At 35.2% G+C, this 23,528-nt stretch overlaps 1 protein-coding gene across 3 annotated transcripts in view; it reads left to right on the top strand.

Annotated features, from left to right (window-relative positions):
- The first annotated feature begins 3,939 nt into the window (after positions 1-3,939).
- The window catches only part of DMXL1 (Dmx like 1), a 131,369-nt gene continuing 111,780 nt past the window's right edge, over positions 3,940-23,528 (top strand). For 2 of the 3 annotated variants that reach the window (XM_012542615.3, XM_031938842.1), the window contains exons 1-2: positions 3,943-4,799; positions 15,434-15,559. In XM_012542615.3, the coding sequence (XP_012398069.1) occupies positions 4,713-4,799; positions 15,434-15,559 (213 nt within the window). In that variant the 5' untranslated portion in view covers positions 3,943-4,712. Of the gene's footprint in view, positions 4,800-15,433; positions 15,560-23,528 lie in introns of all 3 variants that reach the window. The other variant, XM_031938849.1, reaches the window with a different exon arrangement.

A 23,528-nucleotide genomic window follows, 5' to 3' on the forward strand; every position in this document is an offset into this window, starting at 1 on the left:
TATACCACCCTTTCTTAGCTAGTACCAGATTGTTTTGGTAATTTTCACTTTATAATACAGTCTGAGATCTGCTATGGATAGACCTCCTTCCTTCGCAATATTTTTCATTGATTCTTTTGATATTCTGTGACCTTTCTCCTTCTAGATAAATTTTGTTATTATTTTTCCTAGCTCTATAATTTTTTTGGTAGTTTTGATTATTTACTAGTGATAACTCTATTCACAACAAAGAGAAATCAAGTTAATTTTTCCACATAGCAGTTTCTGGATTATAAAGGAAAATCCTTTTTTCCTTAGTTTAGTCTGTATTCAGACTAAGGAAAAAATTGTGACCTTTTAAACCCAATTTCTACCAATTCAGATTTACTTTCTGTCTCAAATAATATTATTTGATGAAGAACTGGGAATGATTTATCTTTTCTCAACAATAATAACATTAATTGTCGTGGGCCAGAACTTGAAACAAGGTGCTAAGTCAAGGGAATTGATAGAGACAATAGTTATCTAATTTAGCATGGTGCTTAACAGTTCTCTAGTTCAGTACATGTACTTAGTACTTACTATAGTTCTACAAGATTCATACCTTTGATAAGAGCATATATAAGCTAGGAGCCTCAGCCAGGATTCAGTCAGGGAGATTCAGAAACCAGAGAAGACAGGTGGGAGCTCAAGCTCTAGGAACCAAGGCCAGACTGAAAGGCTCTCCAGAAAGCTGTCCAGCCCCAGGAAGGAAATAATAAAGGATATGGACTATAAAAAAGCTAACTAGACTGCAGGAAAGGAGATAAGATTTGGAAAGAGATAATAAAGGATTTGGACTTTAATCCCTGGCTGCACTTGTGGTGATTACTGAACTGAAATGAAGGATGCCTCAAGAGACCCCAAGAAAACCTTCCACATATTTTACCAGTACTTTCCAACTTTTGTTCCTCTGGGGAAGTAGAGATTGCATCTTCTTCAGCTATTGACAATTTTGATATGGAGAAATAATGTTCAAGCTCATGTGGAAATTATCATTTCTATTTAGAACATAAACCAGAAGATAAGGGATGCTTTTAGAAGAATTAACCTGTCTTCAATTAATCAAAAAGTTTTAAGATCTATCATAAGATTCATGAGATCTTGTACCCTTTGCAGGGGTAATAAGATAGTTTTCCATTATAGACCTTAAAACAAGTCTATCATAGAAGTTAAGAATACAAATATAAAAGTGAGAGTCTGGGTCATCAAGGAGTTTATATTCTAATTTGAGAAACAAGGAAGGGATATTCTTTTGATCTAGGGCAATTATAGAGATTGTGAGTAGGGTTACAAGCTAGCAGATGGACATACTTTTGTTAGTAGCAATGGTAATGTTTCCAATTGCTTATGATGGTAATATGGACTTGATTATTGTTGCTAGAGCAAGAAATGGAAACTTGAGTTGAGCTTACTCACTAATGGCAGGGCTAATGGTAAAAAAAACCCTGCTGATTAGGTCCCAGGATCACTAAAATGAATGAATTACTTGGGATGGGAAGAAGAATAAGATCTTTGTAACTCCAAGTACTTGAAGACAGGCAATAGTTGTTACTTTCCTTTACCCAAAGGAGCTTGTGTGAACATGAAGGAAAACAGTCTTCTCCCCTAGCAGAGAAAACAAGGGTATTGAAATCAGATTTCTGATTTCTCTTCTTCTTGGCTGAAGTGTCACTTTCTAACTCTACCCACAGAAAAATCATAGGTATGACCAAAATTTCCTTATACTTCATTCATTATTATAATAGAAAAAAAGAAGTACTTCAGAATGCTTTGATTCATGAGATCTTGTACCCTTTACAAGGGTAAAAATCCTTCTTTCAGGGTATAAAGGAATTGTTTCTTCTTTGAACCAATTTTTAACCCTTACCTATCTTCAACATTAAACTAATGTGACCTTTAACCTTTCTGCATCTTGTTTCTGGAAAGAAAGCAGTTTTTTCTGGCCCAATCAAGCCCTGTCTCAATATCTCTACCAACTCCAATTCAACTTTAAAATGTCAAGTTTTTGTAAAAGTACATTTATAGTTCAGAATTTGGATACTTATTGGAATCTTCCATCTACTTTTCCATCACTTTTAAAGGAATTTAATGGCTAAATAAATACCAAATAATACCAAAAAATTTTGGTAGATCCTACTAGGTTGGAAGGACTTTGAATATGGTGTAGGAATTAAGCACCAAGCTGGCTAAATACTATACTATAGAAGTAACTGCCTAATGCAACATTATTTCACTTCATTACTTCTAGTTAAGTTGAGCTATCATCTTTATACAGATTCTCCCAAATCTATATAACTAGAGCTTTCATCTCTTTTGTAAGCTCTAGCTCTCCAACTACCTATTAGATTATCCAAGTTGGTCGTCTTGTTAGCCCCTCAAATTCCTCATGTCTAAAATCAAACTTATTATTTTCTACCAAACCCATCTCTTTCAAACTTTCTCATTGCTACTGAGGTTACTACCATCATCCTTCCAATCAATCAAGTTTATAACCCCACAATTATCCTCAACTACTTACTTTTCCTCATCTAATACATTCAATGAGTTCTCAAATATTGTAAACTTTATCTCCTCATTTCTCCCTCTCCCCATTCATTCAGTAAACATTAAGTGGCTACTGTGTATCTGGCTAAACTCTGGGGATACAAAAAAAAGTAAAAGACAACCTTAAATACTTAAAGTTTGAAAATTTCATATAAACTTGACACTTATGCACGTAGCTACAAGAATGCTCCAAGAGTCACATTCACTGAGGAGACTATCGCAATCCAACCAAAGGCTGAATTTCTTGCTGGGACACAGAGTCAACGAGAAGTTAGAAGAGGTAAGCAGCCCCTGTTACAATGAAAATATTTCTTTTGAATACTAAAGAAGGGAAAGGGACCTGTATGTGCCAAAATATTTGTGGCAGCCCTTTTTGTAGTGGATAGAAACTGGAATGGATGCTCTTCAATTGGAGAATGGTTGGATAAATTGTGGTATATGAATGTTATGGAATATTATTGTTCCGTAAGAAACGACCAGCAGGATGAATACAGAGAGGCTTGGAGAGACTCACATAAACTGATGCTGAGTGAAATTATCAGGACTAGGAGATCATTGTATACTTCAACAACGATACTGTATGAAGATGTATTCTGATGGAAGTGGATTTCTTTGATAAAGAGAAGATCTAACTCAGTTCCTATTGATCAATGATGGACAGAATCAGCTACACCCAAAGAAAGAACACTGGGAAATGAGTGTAAACTGTTTGCATTTTTGTTTTTCTTCCCGGGTTATTTTTACCTTCTGAATCCAATTCTCCCTGTGCAATAAGAGAACTGTTCAGTTTTGCACACGTATATTGTATCTAGGATATACTGTGACATATTTAACATGTATAAGACTGCTTGCCATCTAGGGGGGGGGGTGGAGGGTGGGAGGGAAAAATCGGAACAGAAGTGAGTGCAAGGGATAATGTTGTAAAAAATTATCCGGGCATATGTTCTGTCAATAAAAAGTTATATATAAATATATATTATATATATATATATATATATATATATAAATAATATAAAGTTATATATAAATATATATATATATATATATATATATATATATAAAGTTATATAAAAAGAATGAATAATAAAAAAAAATTTATATTTCTTTCGGTCAGCTGCACAGCTTTTCCATATCTATCCAAAAGTAGTTTAGGCTTACGTCCAATAAACAGGTAACTAAACCTCACCCTCCTCCATTCATTCCTTCCCTTGAAGACTTATAAATATATTGCACAATGCGGCTGCCCACTAGCACTAAATCGATTCGTTCTTTTTTTACAATGGGTGGAGCCTAAAACAGATTCAAGATGGGGATTGGTCAACCTGGAGGAAGCGGACGGAGTCAAGAATCCCAATTCACTCATTATGAAAATGACAACGGCTGTTAAGTCCCTTTAACAACTCCCGCCCTATCAGACCTAAGCCGCGTAAAATCTCGCGATAGGTCTTCAGAGAGAGCGACGCACTCCTAACGATCAAGGCCAGTGACTGGGGAAGGGAAACGGGTAGCGAGGACCGGAACCGAAAAGGGACAGGTTAGGGAAGAAGCGTGCGGAGACACTGGGCTTACTGCGCCACCCGCATTCCACAGAAGCCGACTTGCAGCCACTGAAGAGGAAGTGATTCTCTCCACTTCCTGCCCCCCCAGTGTTTGCTGCTCGTTCCTGGGCAAGTGTCCGACCTAGACCCGCGGCCCCGGCGCGGGTGGTTCCGGAGCTGGTCTCGCTGACACCCGGAGCTGTTTGGTACGGGCGGTGACAGGTGCGCTCTTGAGGCAGCTCAGCGCCCCGTAGCTCCGCCCCCGTCCCTCCTTCCTTCAAGCCCCCTCCACTCCTCTCTTCTTCCCTCCCTTCTCCTCCCCTCTCCAGTTCTACACTGCGCTGCGCGGCTCGAAATGAGCCGCGGGCCTGGGCAAAGCGACACCAGGTCTGTGTGCCCGCAGCCGCCGCAAGTCCCGAACTACGCTCGTCCCTGAGAAGAGCAGTCGCTGTCGTCCCCCCAGCTCCTCACTCCGTGCCCCAGCCCTTTCCCCGCTCCCCACCCCCACTCCCTGCACTACCAGCTTCGGGCATGAGGCTGGCATCGATGCCCCGGCCCCAGCTGCGGGAGTGAAGGCAGAAGCGAGCGACCGGAGGGGGCAGTGACGACATGAACCTGCACCAGGTCCTAACCGGGGCCGTGAACCCCGGGGACCACTGCTTCTCCGTAGGGAGCGTCGGTGACCAGCGGTTCACGGTAAGTGGCTCTCCCGGCCCTGCCTTCCCCGCAGCGGTCACTGCCCGGCCTTTGCGCGGCCCTGGGGCCCCGGACCCCTTGGTTCTCGATCCGCTTTGCGATGACAGCTCGGGGAATGCGCCTGAATACAGCCGGGGGAAGACGGATGAGGGGCTGGGAGAGAGCAGGACCCGCGGGCCGAGAAACTGGGGCTTCTGCTAGTGACAACTGCGGGGACGAGGTGGAAAAGGGGAAGGAAATGTTAGTCGTGAGGATATTAGACTGAATCTGAAACCTGAAGTGCGACTGATTATTGAGCTGGGGTCGGAGGGGGGTGGGGGGCATTGCTCAAATGAAAATGCAGAGATTTGGGGTAAAAAGTCTACAAAAAGCCTTGTCAGTTTTGGAAATCGGAGCAGTTCCTTTCGTTCTTTTTGGACTTGTTTCTACTATAAAATTATGTGGCTGTTTTAATTTAAAAGAGTGGGTGTCTTAGAAACAATCGTTACTTGTTTTGCAGCTAACAATAAATTCCAATGTAAAATACATGAAGAAAGAATAGCTGTGTGGAGAGAAAGCCCTTTAAGTATTTTTCCAGATTCTTGTAAAGGTGACATTTAATTGAGGAATAATAATGACATATGTGATTCATGATTTCCTTGAAAATATAAAGAAACTTGCTTACATTTTCCCATGAATGAAACAGATGTTAGAAGTTGTACTTTACTTAACTACAACATATTCCAGTGTAAATTCATATAAATTCATACAGTCTGGAATTTATATAAAGTGAGCCAGAAGGACTTTATCTTAATTTTGTCTCATTGATATGGGAGGTTTGTAAGTGTTCATCTTGAAGATGTCATTACAGTGAAATATTAGAGTAAAAGTATCATTTTAAATTCATGGAAATATTTTAGTAATGTAATTTAGAGTAACAGTTAGTGTTGCAAGTGTTCTCTAAAAGATGAAACATTCCAGAGATGACTTTTTGACGTGACTAAATTGACTATTATTCCCTCCACTCCATAAATAAAGTAAAGCAGAATGAAGCATTTAGTTTGGCTTCCATATTATAAGTGCCTAAGTCCACCTTTGATTTTTCTGCGACTGATCAGCCCTTAAGGTACTAAACATTTTCCTTCAGAGAATAATATTGGACTCGTGCACCTGTTTTATCTAGATACTTTGTTTCACAATGCAAAAATTAATTTTCCCTCTAAGCATTTAAATAAGTAAATCAAGAGTAAATAAGTTCTAAATATATTAGATTTTGAACAAAGGGAACTGTTGCTGTAGATTCAATAAAAAGATGAGATAGCATGCTTAGATGTAGTCTTCAAATGCCTCCTTTTAGATAAAAAAGTTCTGAGGAACATGAGTGTAGATAAAGTTACAAGAAGATTAGTGTTCCAGGTACTTTTTTTTAGTGATTGATTAGTTTATTATTCTCTTTTCTCAGTTTTTTTTTGAAACATTTTCTCCAAGAAGGCCTCAGAATCTGTTGTTCAATCTTTGATGTCAACTTTATACTATAACTTTTTAGGGATACACACAATAATTTCTATACATTGCTAAATTGTGATAAATTTTAGGCTCTCAGACTGGTGATCTTTCCAAAATGCCTACTATAACTTTTTCTTGGTCCTGTTTCCTCCATTGTCTCTTCCTAATCTTGGCACTAAATATATATATTTGGCCCTCATCTTTCTTATTTGTTGCTCTGACCCCAATTTTTTTCTTTAAACTATACCATGGACATGATGTTGAAGAAATTATAGAATTTCATGTTTGGGAATGATTCTTAACTAATCTAGTTTACTCCATCCCTGACTCAATGACTTCTGTAATGTCTTCAACAATGAATCCTTGGTTTTCATTTATGAGGACTTCTAGTAGGAGAAAGAGGAAACTTACTATTTATGAAGCAGTTCATTCCTCTTAGGAATAATTTTAATTAATAAGTTTCACCCTTGGGAGGTGATTATAATCCCTATGTCATTAATGTCAGAAACACTAAAGTTTAGGTTGCATTTTTATAGTCATGTTTCTGAAAGAATGTTGCATGTTGAGTCCACTGAGCTTTCTACTTAGGCTTCAGGGTCACCAGCATGTTAAGCGGATTGTGATTACAGAATTTTTCTTTGGCAGTGAATTTTCTCTTGGATAATATAGTGTTTATCTCAATCCCAATCAATGAATTATACTAGAGAAACCACATACAGAAATACTTTTTCCTCTAACATTTTCAAACATGGAAATCTTTCCATTGCCATTTGGATAGATTTAACTATGCTAGATAAAATGATCTGTCTTCCCTACATTGTTTTTCATGTCTTTGTGATGGCCCTTTAAAAATGGTACAGAACTGATCCAAAGTCTCTAGGTAAGCTTATGTTGGCAGTACTTTGATTAATACGCACTTATCCATAAATTTATTCATGCTCTGGCCTAATTGTAATTGAAAATGCAGGTGACATTTATGAGTAGTTGATGGAACCATTTATCGTTTTAGAGGTGACTTTGGTGCTTAAAACAAAATACAATTCAGTTTAGTTGGACAAATACTTATTAAGTACCTACCACAAGATCCCTGCTCTTCGATATTGCTAAATAAATATATAGCAAAGTATTTTCAAGGGGGTAAAGTGTTAGTAGCTCAGATCAACAAAGGCCTCATGGAAGTAGAATTTGAGTTGAATAGAGGAGATATAAGAAAAACATTGTAGAAATAGGGTTGAGAAGAGATTTGTCAGCTAATTTAGGTTTGAGGAGTGAGGGTAATGGAAATAGGAAGGATGATTTCAAGGTTACAAACCCTAGTAACTAGAATGATAGAGATACTCAACAAAAATAGAGAATATCGGAAAGGAGATGTATTTTGAAGGAAACTTCAATTCCATTTTAGAGACATTAAATTGAAGGTACAGATGGGACATTGATATAAAAATGTACAACTTGCAATTGGTAATGTTGCACTTGGTTTCAGGGAAGAGATTTTGATTAGATATATATCTCACCATTCATCATCACTATCATCAGCACTGCCACCATCATCATACTTGGACATTATCTACATAGAGATGATAATGTAACCTATCTGAAGCTAATTTGGATAGCATTCTACTGCCTTACTGTTCAGATGACAATTAGCTAGGTTGAAGTAGAGCGTCTTGTAGATTAAAAATTGTTTGCATTGATATATTTTATCTTCTTACTGTGCCTCCTGAGCCTTAGAACTTTTCCATCAAAAACTATCTACAGAGAAGGCATATTTGTATAAATGGAAGAGTATTTGATGTTTTCTTTGTTGACTTTTTTGTTATTAACAAGGTTTGATATTTTTTTTTCCAGGTTTTAGTAATCTTTCTGTCCTTCAGATACCTCAACACCCAGGTTATTGTAGTGTCTCCAGCATGAGTTTTTTTCATTTATATTCTTGATTTTTGGCAGACCATATTCTAGTAGAACCATCTTTGCAAATGGGCTTAAACCAGGTTGAAGTAGGCCTCAAACTTATCAATGATTAGGGGGATATCTACAAGTATGTGAAGAATTCCCCTTGTAGAATGGGTGTAAGAGAATTATTTGTTCCCACAGCCATGAAGGTGGCTAAATTAGGCATTGTGGAGTGCTTAGAACTTGGTCAGACCTCAAAAATGAAGATGCTAAGGTCATCCATTATATCCAGGACCAATGCCAGTCAATCTTTGTCCAACTCTATCTCACTTGGATTCAAATCAAGACAGCATCCATGATGTCATAGTAGAAAGTCAAGAATAAACGGCCACCAATAACGTGTATGATGTTTGGTCTAGACAGTAAGAAAAGGGGAATAATTGTGAAATTATATTGGAAAAGAAGATGGGGTCAGATTGGGATGATTTTAAATGCCAGACTGAGAAATTTCCATTTTATCCTAAAAACAATTGGAAGACATTGGACATTTTTGACTAGAAGGATAATAAAGTCAGATATTTGAGTTTTCAAAGTTTTTGACTTTGGTGATTAAATTTCCCCTTTCAAATGAATCAGCCCTCTAAGTGGTTTAATCTGTAACCTGATTTAATTTATCTATAAAGTCTATTTAACAAGGGTTTGTCTCTTTAAGAAAATGAGATTATGACTGTTTTAACTTTTTTTAACTTTTATGACATTGAAGGAAGCATGGGATTACGATTTTTGTAATACTTATGGCCACAGTACACTTGTTTTCTTTTATAAGTTCAAGTCCCCTAGTTTATAACCACTAATGCTTCCTCAGATTGTTTTGGCATGATTTGGTATAAACAGTAGCAATTAGGATGATTCTGTTGAGGATAGAACTATTTAGGTTTAATTGTTGTTCTGTACCATGAGCATGGTTAGCACCAAAGTGCATTACACAAAGTCAGCCTTGTGTTTTAACCTTGCTCTGCTTCTGGGTCACACTAGAACTAATCCCATCTCCTCTATGCTACTCTTATCTAAGCATTAATACTATGTCTTTAACACTAATTCCATCTCTTAAATATGCTGTAATGGTGGGAAGCTAATACTAATCTATCTCCTCACTAAAAGATCTACTAATTACGATTGTTTTACCCTTATATATAAATTGTTTGAGACTGGCGCTACTACATCTGTTTGATACTTTGTCAGCTCTATTCCAATTGCTTGATGTGTTTTTGTCTTAAATACAAATATCAATCGACATATTTATGGAATATAGAGTAGAGAGGGCTAAATTTGGTACGTGGAAACCAATTGGGCTATAGTAGTAATCTCAGTAATGGAGAGAAGGGAATAGCAATGAGAAATATTTGGACATAATTCAAACAAAATTGGCAGCTTATTAGGTATGGAAGTTGGAAAAAAGAGGAAAGAAAGAAGAATGATTTTAAGGTCTAAACCTGGGTCATTGGAGTTCAGATAATACCCGATTACAATTCTGGAGATTTGTGAGATAATCATGAACAAATGGGATTACTTGAAGAAGTAGAGAGATAAGCAATTAACCCAGATTTAGTGGGAGGAAAGTAGATATGATCCAGTAAAGAACAATAGGGCATTTGGAGGAATAGGGGAAAGATTAAGGGAAAGTGGTGTCTTGGTACCCAGGAAGGATAAAATATTTAGGAAATAATGGATAGTCAGAAATTGCCAAGAGGTCTAAGAGGACAGAATTTAAAAACCACCAGAATTAGCAGATCATTGATGACCTTGAAAATAGTAGTTGGAGGCCTCATTACAAGGATCTGAGGATTGGTGGGAGTCAAGAAACTACATCATTTAATGTTTAAATTGCTGAGCTTCATTCAGATGGTATTAGCTAAGTAAAAAAAATTATTGTATATAAAGTTCAATTCCAACATTATTAGTAGAGTCAGCTTGTGTTAATACTTCCAATCAGTCACCATTTTAAAGGCATTTTAACATCAATAAACACTAAACATTTATTTATGTGCCAGGCACTAAAGTGATTTGCCATTTCCTTTTCCATCTCATTTTACAGGTGAGGAACTGAGGTAAACAGGGTTAAGTGACTATTTGCCTTTTCAGCTTCTTTTTATTCCCCTTCATGAACTCCAGGTAAAATGAACTAGTAGTTGTCCTCTGAATCAAATACTCAACCTCCCACCTCTGTTTTCCCAAAAGTATTGCCCAGTGTGAACCACACTCTTTCTTCATCTTTCCCCTTAAAAATCTTTGTCATAGTACAAGTGCCATTCTCTGGGAAGCTTTTCTTGACCCCGTCAGTTGTTAATACCTTCACCTTCCCAGTGACTAGACCCTAGAATAATGTATTCAGCTTGTCTCCCCCTTTTTACACATGAAGACATTAAGGCTCAAAGAAATAAAACAATTTGATTTGTATTTGCTTGTCTTTTTAATCTTCACATTTGCACACAAAATTCTGTATATTATACATCAAATGAGATAGGATGTACAGTTCTTTGTAAACCTCAAAACTAGTCATATAAATGCTAGTTTATCATAGGTTCACAATAAATGTTTAATTGAATTAATGAATTGCTTAAGGTAAAACTGCCCAGTTATAGGTATATTTGGATGTTTTTATAGCATATAAGTTCTTAGGAAGTATTTCCATTTAATTGAAGTTGGTTTGGGACATTTAATTTTGTATATATAATTTCTCAACTTTATTCAAAGTTGTTGAAAGACCCCTTTCCCCAAATTAACTAATCTTCAGATTCAGCATTTATTTAGTCCTTGCAGGGAGAGGCAGAGGCCTAATACACCCCAGACGCATCCCAGCTCCCACCATGTGTTTGTGGACCTGACAAATGAGAATTTTATCAGGATTTAAATAGCAAAAGAACTAAGCCTTTTCTTTAGGTAGACTAAAAGGAGGTTACCTTAAAGAGCAGAACTCTGCAGAAGTATACTTGAAAGAAGGTGTTAACTCAGTAGAAATGATAATACAATGGTTATCTAGTTTAGCATGGTGATTAATAGTTCTCTATTGTATTCTCTATGTACTTCTTGCTTAATATAGTTCTACAAGATTGACACCTACGTGATGTAATTATAATAGAGTGTATTATAAGCCAACAAAGATTGTATGAGGGACATTCCTGGTGGCTCCTGGTGGCTCTCCTTCATTTTTCCACTGAAACCAAGTCCCGTCTGAAGGCCCTCCAGAAAGCTAGCCAGGCCCCATGTGAAAGAGATAATAAAGAATTTGGACTTTATCTCTGATTATTCTCGTGGTGATTACTCAGCTGAAATGAAGGCTGGTCCTAAGACCTCTAGAAAGCTAACCAGAACATTACAGTTACCATCACTGACCAATGATCACCAATGTTGTCTGCTTTCTGTGTGTCACATCACTTTCTGTAACTTCACTGACCTAGGGTCTTAACCTTTAAAGACCTCTAGCCCTAGAGATCATGTGACTTCCTTCAGCCCAGGGTCCAAGGTCTACTCTGGCAGAGGGAAGAAGTTTTGTACAGAGGGTAGTAGTGGTTTTTACTCTTTTTATTATCATAAAAGTAAGTCTTTGTATTGAGATTGGGAAAGGGGTATCTCAAAAGAATTTGCAGGCTTGAACCCATCTTCTAGTCAAGGGGCAAAGCTTTATTATAAGTAACACCATTACAAAAGCAGGCTTGAATTCTATTGGAAGAAACAGAAGCAAGGCAATATATTTGTCTAGTTTTCAATCAGATATGCTAATTCTACGTCTCAAGGGTAGGAAGGAGTGGTTCTCAATTGACTAGATTATTTCTGACCAGGTTACAGTCTTCAGTGAATTGAGGAGTGGTCTCAGGAATCTAGCAGATATGGATGTTTCCTGAGTTGTGGGAGTTTCCTGAGGTCAGAAGTTATATGACTAAGGAGTGGTCAGAATCACAATTTTACCTACAATATATTAGTGTCCCAGTTTTTCTACACTCCCTTCAACATTTAACATTCTTTTTTCTTGTCATTTTAGCCAATCCAAGATGTAGAAGTGGTACCTCAGAATTGTCTTAATTTGCATTTTTCTAATCAATAGTGATTTAGAGCATTTTTTCAGCTAATTAAAAATGGCTTTAATTTCTTTGTCTGAAAATTGAGTGTTCTTGTCCTTCGATGATTGGAGAATGACTTGTGTTCTTATAATTTTGAGTCAATTCTCTATATTGTTTAAAAAGGAGGACTTTATCAGAACTCTTGGATGTAAAAAATTTTTTTCCTCAGTTTTCTGCTTTCCTTCTAATCTTGGCTGCATTGCTTTTGTTTGTACAAAAACTTTTTAATTTAATATATTCAGAATTACCCATTTTGCATTTCATAATGTTCTCTAGTTCTCCTTTGGCCATGAATTCTTTTCTTCATAAATCTGAGAAGCAGACTATTCCTTGTTCTCCTAATTTGCTTATAGAATCACTATGTCTAAATCATGAAATCATTTCAGTCTTGGTTTAGGGTATTCCTATTTTCTGCCATACTATTTTCTAATTTTCCCAGCAATTTTTGGTCAAATAGTGAGTTCTTTTCCTAGAAACTGGAGTCTTTGGGTTTATCAAATAATACTATAGTCATTGACTGTTGTCTTGTGAACCTAACCTATTCCACTAATCTACTACTCTTATTTTCTTAGCCAAATGATCAATAAATTGGGTATTCAACTAAAAAAGCTAGAAAAAGAACCAATTAAAACCCTCCAATTAAATACTAAATTTGAAATTCTGAAAATAAAAGGAGATTGATAAAATTGAAAGTAAGAAAACTACTGAACTAAAACAAAACTATGAGTTGGTTTTAATGAAAAACCAACAAAATAGATAAATTTTTACATTTATTAGATTTGACTAGAATTTGATTAATTTGTTTAGAAAAAAAACTAAACTTACAGTATCAAAAATGAAAAGGGTGAATTTACTACTAATGAAGAGAAAATTAAAGCAATAATGAGAAGCTATTTTTCCCAATTGATAATCTAAATGAAATAGATGCATACTTATAAAAATATAAATTGCCCAGATTAACAGGAGGAAATAAATTACTTAAATAGTTCCATTTTAGAAAGTGAAATTGAGTAAGCAATTAAAAACTCCCTAAGACAAACTCTCCAGGGCCAGATGGATTTACAAATTAATTTTACCAAACATTTAAAGAACAAGTAATGCCAACACTATACAAAGTATTTGGGAAAATGGGGGAAGGAGTCCTACCAAATTCCTTTTATGACATAAATATGGAGCCGAAATCTACACCAGGAAGGGTCAAGAAAATTTTAGACCAATTTTCCTAATGAATCAATGAATAGTGATGCAAAAATCTTAAAATATCAGCAAAGAGATTATAGCAATTTGTCATTAGGATAATACACTATGACTAAGGAGGATTTATACTAGGAATGTAGGGTTGGTTCAATATTAGGGAAACTATTTAGCATAAATGACTATATTAATAACCAAACTAAGAAAAATCATATGATTATCTCAATAGATGCAGAAAAAGCATTTGATAAAATCCAACACCCATTCTTATTAAAAACACTAGAGAATATAAGAATAAATGGAGTTTTCCTTAAAATAATAAGAAGCATCTATCAAAAATCATCAGCAAACATCGTATGTAATGGGAATAAACTAGAAGCATTTCCAGTAAGATCAGATGTGAAACAAGGCTGCCCACTATCACCATTACTATTCAGTATTGTATTAGAAATGTTATCTTTAGCAGTAAGAGAAGAAAAAAGAAATTGAAGAAATTAGTATAGTTGATGAGGAAACAAAATTTTTACTCTTTGCAAATGATATAGGAAAATCCTAGAGAATCAACTACAAAACTACTAGGAACAATTAACAACTTTGGCAAAGTTGCAGGATATAAAATTAATCCACATAAATTATTGGCATTTCTATATGTTACCAACAAAGTCTAACATCAAGAGACATAAAGAGAATTCCATTTAAAATAACTGTAGATAATATAAAATATTTGGAGCCTACTTGGCAAGAGAACACTGCCTAGATGTATGATCCTGGGCAAGTTACTTTAGTTGCCTTGGGAGGTGGGTGGGGAAGTTTATGAAACATTAGGATGGGAAAGATATTCAACAGAAATATGGCTTCTCAGAAATGTGCTTGATTAATTGAATAAACAGTACTAGTGAATTACTCAATAGCTATACTTATTTATCAATTTTATCAATTCTAGGTAGTGCATGTTATTTGTGCATTGGATCTTTTAAGTCTTCAAAGGAACTTACATAAATGATTCCAGGCTTAGTCTCCTGGACAAATTATCTTATTTTTTCCAGTTATTGTTTTTAAGACTTCTAATTGATTTTTACTTGTTATCTTTTGTTTTTATAACACCTAGAGTTCTTATTTCTTTGTTTTCCTATTGGCTGTGATTCCTGTGCATGAAATGCAATTCAGCAAAATAAACTAACTTATTTTTTTATGGTGTTCCATACACATAATTACCCCACATCTTCTGAGTAGAAAGGGACTTACATTCTTATATCTCTTCTTTGTGACTTAAGCATGATCATTTTATAACTTCAGAAAAGTTCAGTTTTCCATTTACTTGTTGCTCTTATTTACATTCTTTGGACATTTTATTTATTGTTTTCTTAGTTCTGCCATCTTTTCTTTCATGTACATCTCAGGTTTCTCTGTATTCATAAAATTTATCATTTCTTAAGGCACAATTACATTTTTTATATTTATATACCAATTTTTGTTTTGCTGTTCCTCAGTTTTTTACAATTTTTTATTAGAACTTCAAAAGAAAAAAAAATGCTGCAATAAATATTTTGGTATATGTATGGGTAATTTCTTTTTTTGTTTTTGATTTTATTTTTCATCATTGACCTCCTTGGCATATGCCAACTACTAAGCAGTAGGATCTCTTGAGTAAAAGAGTAATGATATTATGGAGATTTTGCTTACCATAAATCTAAATTGCTTTTCAGAAAGGTTGTATTGATTCACAGCTTTTCCAATAATGTATTAATGTCCTTATCTTTACATAACCCATCCAACATTGACTCCTCTTGACTTTTCTCATCTTTGCCAATTTTCTGAGCATGGCAAAAATTTAAAAGCTGTTTTAATTTTTCAATTCTCTTTTTATTAATAATTTGAAATAATACATGGATTATTAAGGTTCTTTTTACATGTACTTGTGTTTTTTGGTTTTTTTTTTTTAAGGCCTATGCTTCTGGATGTGATGTTGTTATACTGGGAAGTAACTTTGAAAGATTACAGATAATCCCTGGAGCTAAGCATGGGAACATTCAAGTAGGATGCGTTGATTGTTCAATGCAACAAGGCAAGGTATGTATAAAAAGTATAAAAAATTTGAATTTATTATTGGCATGTTTTGTAAGTTAGTAGCTTCAGAAACACATATCTTATTGATTTGATGCTTAACTTTACATGCAAGTCTATTGTATATGAAAAATTCTTTGTCTGATTGGAATTAATTTATGGCTTAGAAATGAATGAATGACCTATTTGTTTATAATTGTGTTATGGTTACCCTCTCTGAGTTGTAGAAAGAAATAATACTTTATGTTTGAATATCTACTGACTAGGTATAGGATAAATATTATAAAAATGAATTTTTATTTGAGAAATAAGAAACTTCTTTAGTCCTTTACTAAAAAGAACATGAAAGGCAGCAAGATGAAGTGTACAGACAAACCATCTTGAAGTTAGTATGGTCTAGCATCAAATTCTGCCTCTGATAAATATCAGGCTGTGTAATCCCAGGCAGGTCACATAGCTTTTAAGTTTTGTAGATAATAAGATTATATTATAGAAATATTGCTTTACCTTCACTGATAGAAGGAATTAATTAACTTGGTAGGTTGTTTATACCAAAGAAATCATGGACCCCTCAGTCAATCAGTCAAGTATTTGTAAAACATCACCTGTGTTAGCTATTTTGCTAGCTCTGGAGATAAACTGCAAATAGTGAAACAATCTACACTGAGTTTATATTGTAATTGAGGAGACATTAAGTGCATATAATATGAAGTTAATAAATACAAATGTACAAAATAGTTAAATATAAAATAATTTGGGGGGGGAAGGCACTAGAAGTTATAGGAATCAAGAAAGATTTGATGTAGAAAATGATCTTTAACTTTTTTTTTTTTTTTTTTTTTTTGCTGAGGCAATTGGAGTTACATGACTTGCCCAGGGTCACAACCAGCTAGGAAGTGTTAAGTATCTGAGGTCAGATACTTAGGTCCTCCTGAGATACCTCAGGTCCTCCTGACTTCAGGGCTGGTGCTCTATCCACTACCTAGCTGCCCCTTTAACTGCCTTTTAAAGGAAGAGAAAGACATTAAAGAGGAGTTAAGGAAGGAGAGTACATTCCAGGAATGGGGGTGGTAGACTGTCCAAAAGCACAAAGAAGGGAGATGAAGTGTTGTGATTAAAATCTAGTTTTGCTAAATCTTTTAGAGTATGAGACAAGGAGTAACATTCTTCAAGGCTGGAATGGTAGAGTGTGGACAATTGGTATAGGATTTTAAAGCTGTAAGGACCAGACCTGTCAGGTAATGCAAAATACTATAATTTTACTTAGAAATAAAAAATTTCCTTTCTACTTTATTTTCTTTGCCTTATGGATAAAATATACATATATGTTTATATTAATGTAGAAATGCCAATTTAGTCTTTCTAGTGTTAAAAGCTAATCTATGGAGTCTCTATTTTATTCTAGAGACAGTAAGAAACCAGTGGAATTAACCGAGTTTGGGCATTACATAGTCATATTGACACTTCAGGAAAATTACTTTGATAGCATGGATAAGATGGTGAGAGTCTTGAGTCCTGGAAATCAATTAAAAGGCTATTATGATAATCTAGATAAGAAGTGTTGATGGTCTGAACTAAGGTGGGAGCTGTTAGAGTGGAAAGAAGAGGTCAGATGTGAGAAATCATAACAAGGTAAAAAGAGCAAGATTTGGCAGCTATTTGGATATACAGGATAAGGAAGAGTGAGACACTGAGGATCATACCAAAGTTACAAACATTGAAGTCCAGGAGGACTTGAATTAGAAATGGGAAAGTTTGGAAAAAGGAGATTTAAGGATAATAAAGATTTAAGGTTATAAATTTAGTTTATTGGTTTATTGGATTTTATTGGTTTTAAAATGTCTTTGGAGCATCTAGTTTGAAATGTCCAATAGTCAGTTGCTGTAGACACAAAAACAAGGAATAAATAATCACCACTTTTCAGGAAGATTTCATTCTAATGGATATATATTTTCATACATAGGATTACATTATTTTAAAAGGTTAATAAATGTAAGTATACTGTGCAAAAGATAGTGCTTAAGTTGTGTCTTTAAGGAAGAGAAGACTTTTTGAAACATAGGCAAGAAGGAAGTGCATTCTAGTCATGGATGATGGATATGGTCAATACAAAAGCATGGAAAGGAGAAATAAAAAGCCATTGTATGAAAAAGAGAGACCAGCTTGACTAAATTACAGAATGCAATGAGACTGGAAAAGTTGGGGCTGGATTTTAAAGGATGTCAAAAACTAAGAGTTTTTTGTTTTTTATCCTAGTTAGCTATTGGAGTTGATTGAATAAGAAAATTACATGTTCAGATCTCCAAATATGGAATAATATTTTGGTAGCAGAATGTATAGGTTACTTGGTAGTGAGAGATTTGAGCCAAGGAGATTTAATAGATTATTGCAATAAGAGATGATGAAAGCCTAAATTAAAATGATAGCTTTGTGAATAGAACAAAATAGTTTTATGCAAGAAGTTATGGAGGTAAAAACAGCGTGATCTGGCAACTGATTAGATATGCTGGATGTTAGAAAGTGAGGAGTTGAGATTACAAATGTAAGCTATTGGAAAAATGGCGATAGCCTCCAAGAAAAAGGGAGGGAGAATTTGGAGGGGAAATAATGATAGATTTAGATATATTTGGTTTAATGTATGTCCAGGATATCCAGTTTGAAATGTCCAAAAGGCAGTTAGTGTATGAGACTGAAGATCAGAGGAGTAACTTTGGGCTGGATATACAAATCTAGGCATTACCTACAGAAAAGTGATAATTAAACTCATGGGATTTGATAAGGTTATCAAGAAAGTGCAGAGTGAGGATTCTTAACTTGGAATCTGTGAACTTGTTTTTAAATATTTTCAATATGACTGGTTTCCTTCATAATCCTTTGCATTTTATTTTATGAATTTGAAAACATTATTCTGGGAAAGATCCCAGACTGCCAGAAGGGTTTATAATATACACAAATCTTAAGAACTGATATGGAGAAGAAAAGAGGACCAGGACAGTGCATTGGGAGATAGCCACAATTAGGAAGTGTGATTTAATTGAAAAGCTAGGAAAGAGACTGAGAGATAGATGAGTCAAGAGTGAATACTGTCATGAAATTCCAGAGAGGAAAGCATAGTTAGAAGAGGGAGAAGATAGTCCGCAGTGTCAAATGCAGCAGTTACGAGAAATCAGGACCACAGAAATTGCGGTAAATTTGGAGAAAGAAATTTCAGTTGAATTATGAAATCTAAAGTCAGATTAGAAAAAATTGAGGAACGAGTAAGAGAGAAAATGAAAAATTTCCATTCATACAGCTTATTTTTTTTCCTTTAAAGAAGTTTATTTTTAGAGAATAATTTTGGTTATTGTCTATTTTTTAAAAAGTAGGCTCTATTTGACTGGCATTTATTAAACACCTACTTTGTGCAAAGCACAATGCTCGGTGCTAGAGATATCCATTCAAAAAGCAAATTAATATTGGTCCTAAAAAAGATTAAATTTCCTTTTTAAAGAAAATACTGTCCTTTTTTTCCCACTTGAAAATTCATTTTTTTCTCTCATTGGGGGAAAAAAGACAGAATCTTTAGAACACATATGTATAATCAAGGAAAACAAACTGTTGCATTAGCCATATCTCAAAATATGTCTTAAGTTCACTTCTGTTATCATTGGTTCTTTTCATTGATCAGAGTTCCTAAGTGTTATAAATAGTTTTTTCATGGAATTAGGCTGAAAAAGGGAGGGAAAATGTTGGACAACAGCTTTGAGGAGAGTAGGGACTACTGAATTTTTTTTTTTTTTAATGGGAGGGGAGACTTGGAAAAGCTAAGGTTAAGGAGGTAAGGAGTATGTTTGAAGATACAACCTTATGAAGAATATTTGATGAGTTGGGATGAATGTTCATGTGGAAAAATTAACCTTTGCAAGAAGAAAGGACATCTCTTTGACAGATTAAAGGAAATGAAGAGGGTGGGAAGTGATATCAAGGAATTTTGAGGTGAATAGGAAGTTCATATTAAATACCTTTTTTTTTAAATAAAGAGGCAAGAGCTCTAGCTGGGGGATTAAAGAGAGCAGGGAGTAAAAGAAAAAGAATTTATCAGGAAAGAAGTTTGGAATCACTTTTGTAGTGTATGGTAAAAGGAATCAATTGGGAAGAAATAAAAAAAAATAGTGAAGTTCCAATTCTGTTTGGATAACATGAATTTTTAATAAATTAGTATTTAGCCAGCTTGGATATGGAATCTCCAGCTTCTATTCAACAGCATACAAGTAGCAGTAAAGGAGGTGCAAAAAATATATTGGGAGCAATTCAGGGTTGAATGATAGAATGAGGGAGAAGGGTTAAGTAAAGGACAATGTAAAGTTGATATGGCTAACTCTTATTTGGAGAAGGAGGTAAGTGAAGTAGGGGTATGCATGGGTAATGGCCTGAGAAAATACTGAAGGGTAGAGAGAATGAAGGTTTTGATCAAGTGATAAAATAGGGGTATGAGAAGCATGAAACAGGGAGAAATAGAATGCTTGGAAATTATAGGCAGATAGGAGACTTAGAATTTCTAATTAGGAAAGTAGAAGATGGGTAATGGCAAGATCTAGTGTTTGACCATCCCTTTATGTGGTTGAGGAGGAATGAAAGAGTAGGTCGTGACATTTAAGGAGATGGCAAAAATGGAAAGTTAGGGAGCATCTACATGCTTATAAAAATCTTCTAGTATACACCAAGAAAGAGTTTGAGAGAGATCAATATGGTAAACCAGATACTGAATTTGAGGTAAGAAGTAGAATAATTTGATCAGTCTCATAATTTTGTGAGAGCAAGAGTATTCTGATTCCTTCTCCTGAACTAGTATCATCTGTGTAAGAGGAAGTACAGCCCATATTCTAAAGAATAGCCAGGGATGCAAGATTATCAGGGGAAAGCCAGGTCTCTGAGTTATAATAGATGAGAAAAATGTCACAGAAAAAGAGTCTAATACAGGGAATTTTCTTTATTCTAGAACTGGAATAGGAAGGGATAGACAAAGTTTGATTGAGACAGATGGGGAGGTTGAGTTGAGGGGCATGGGACTGAAAGAACTTTGAAGAAGAAGCAGGAAACAATTTTTTCCTACTTATTTATGATTATTACTGGGATAGAGAGAGAAACAGGAGAAGCCATAGGATAATAGGGGATGGGAGAGAAGCTCTTTATTTCCAATTAGTGTTCCATTATATAGGTATCTTCTTTCACTTGGGAGCCTGGTGGAGGAACTTAGGAGGTTAGGGGTGAGGTAGGTGATAAGGCTCTGGAAAGATCCTGAGCAAGTACCTACTCATTGTTTTTTCATTGATTCTTTACACCAAGCCACAGGGCAAAAGTATAATTTTCATTATACTTTTCTATTGAGATATATTTATTTTGAGATATATATCTCGATATACTATATTGAGATAATCTTTGTCACTTCTAGAGAAGAGACAACCTTTATCTCCTTATAACTTTGTATTGAAATTGAATTTTTATTAAAATCTAAGTGAAGCATATATTCTAAAAATTTAATAGTTATGTCAGGATGGATTAAAGCTTTAAAAGCACCCCAATATCTATCCTGTTTTCTGATACAAATTCTGTGACTTTGAATTGAGGAATGTGACAACTACACATTTAAGGGGAGGGAAGGAAAAAGACTTAAACACAATAGTGCTTCTTAATCTGGATTAGGTTAATTACCTCTGACACTACAAAGAAGATTTAGAATTATTTTCTAGATCCTATTCCATTACAAAACTGTCTAATATAAATGATTCAGTTTAACAAACCATCTCTGCCTTCAGGAACTTTACAATCTAGTGACCGTTCCACAGGCTTATACATAAAGTAATTCAAATTTTCCATGGATGTGGGGGAAAGGATGAGGGAAGGAAGTGTGTACTGGCCACGTATTCAGTATTCAGGAAGGCTGGAGTCTGTACATCATTCAAGGGCAAGTGGGGGCTGGGGACAGAGAAGCAAGAGCAGGACCAGCCATGTAGGGGCCTTCTTTGACCTAGAAGAAGAATGGGGAGGAGGGAGCAGACACATGGGAACCAGGCATACAATAGCAGACAAGAGGACAGGCATGGAGATGCAATACCTGAGCAAAGAAGGACAGAAAACATCATGTGGGATGGGAGAGCAAAGGGCTCCTCTCTTAGTATCTAAGGTCTCAAATTGTAGAGGTGATTTTGCCTGTGTGTTCTTCCATTTTCAGTTGGAAAATTTTTTTGTGAGGGGAGGGTTAGGGGGAGGGGTTGGTGAGGAGTGAGGGATTAGAGGCCTCAGAGTACAGAAAAAAGGGTTAGAGCAGAGAGAAAGAAAGCACAGTACTATACAGTAAAATTAACCTAGATGAGTTTTTCTTGGAATGCAGATTTCTTTCAGAAGGCTTTACACAAAGTAATTCCATAATGTGAATTTACATAAAGCAAGAACTGGCTCTACTGAGTTCTGAGGTAATTTGCTCCTGGCCTAGTTATAGACTCTGTCCCATAGAAGAACCAAAATCTTCTAGTCATTAATTTTAAAATGCTGATGCTTCCATTTTTAAAGAGCACCTCTGTGTTTGGAGTCAGGAATGAAGAGGAGTTTTGGTTTTTAAGTAAATTGGATTATGTAGATTCCATCAAGTATTGTTTCTTCTCTTTTACATATACCCTTTATAAGTACTTGATGCTTGGGGAATTATTTTTAAATAAAATTTAGGTTTCCACCTTATGAAGTCCCTCTTTTTGTCAGTTATACTACCATTCTTAGTTATCTTGGTTTATAAACTTCTATTGTCTTTTATTGCCCTCTTAATCCATATTTTTGCATTCTTTAGAAGTATTTCTGAGTTTGGAATTAGAGGCCTGGGATTTATATGCCAACATTTTCATTATTCCTTGTTCCTAAGTAGATCACTTTATGTCTCTGAGCCTCAGTTTCTTCTTTTTTTAAAGTAAAGAAGATTGAACTTAGATGAATCTCTGAGTTCCCTTTTCAACTTTAAATTTTTGTTCATGATTTAGTCAATTTGTAGCATTCCTGTTTTTCACTGAAATTATTTATCTCCATTACTGTTTATTACCGTCACCCTAGTCAATTGCCATAATGCCTAACCTCTTATTCAGGTACATAGTCATATGTAGAACAAGGTAAGTATTTGATAAGGAAAAGACCTCAAAATTATTCTTATCTCCTTTGACTCTGATAATTTGTGAATTATCACAAATTCTGTTTGTTCTGTTTGTCTGAATTTTCCTTGTTAGATTTTCCAGAAGAGCAATATGGTAAGACAGAAATGTGACTTGGAGCAAGACACAGTCTAGTCTCTGAGATTTAGTTTCCATATATGTAAAATGCATATGATCATGCTACATAGGAATATTATGAAGACAATGCTTTGAAAACTGAAAAGTCACATATGAATATTCTTTATTGTGTACTATATTCTCAGTTACCCAGTTTTACATTCCGGCCATCTTTTTCTATTCTGATGTTACTTTGGATTTTGGAATTTGGTTCAAACCTAGGCTCTAAAATTCATTTATCTTTGTGACCTTAGGTTAATCATTTAGTCTTTTTGGTCCTGAATTTACTGCTTCATCTAAAAAATGAGAGAGTTGCATTAAACAGTTTCTAAGTTCTCTTTTATTTTTAGATACACGATCCTATGATGCTCACATATTTGTTTTTCATTCTTTTTTTTCAGTAGTGTCTGATTCTACATGGTTTCATTTGGGATTTTCTTGTCTGAGATACTAGAGAGATTTGCTATTCCTTTTCCAGCTCATTTTACACATGAGGAACTGAGGCAAACAAGACTTGCCCAGGATCACACAGCTAGTATGTGTCTAGGCCAGATTTGAACTCATCAAGTTGAGTCTTCCTAATTCTAGGCCTGACACTATTCACAGCACTGACCAGCTACTCCATGACCCTAACATAAAATGTCAGATAACATTGTTAAGAATGACTAAGCTCTGGGAAATTGACT

This window comes from Sarcophilus harrisii, chromosome 1 (assembly GCF_902635505.1).
Source record: "Sarcophilus harrisii chromosome 1, mSarHar1.11, whole genome shotgun sequence".
In the NCBI taxonomy this organism is placed as follows: Eukaryota; Metazoa; Chordata; class Mammalia; order Dasyuromorphia; family Dasyuridae; genus Sarcophilus; species Sarcophilus harrisii.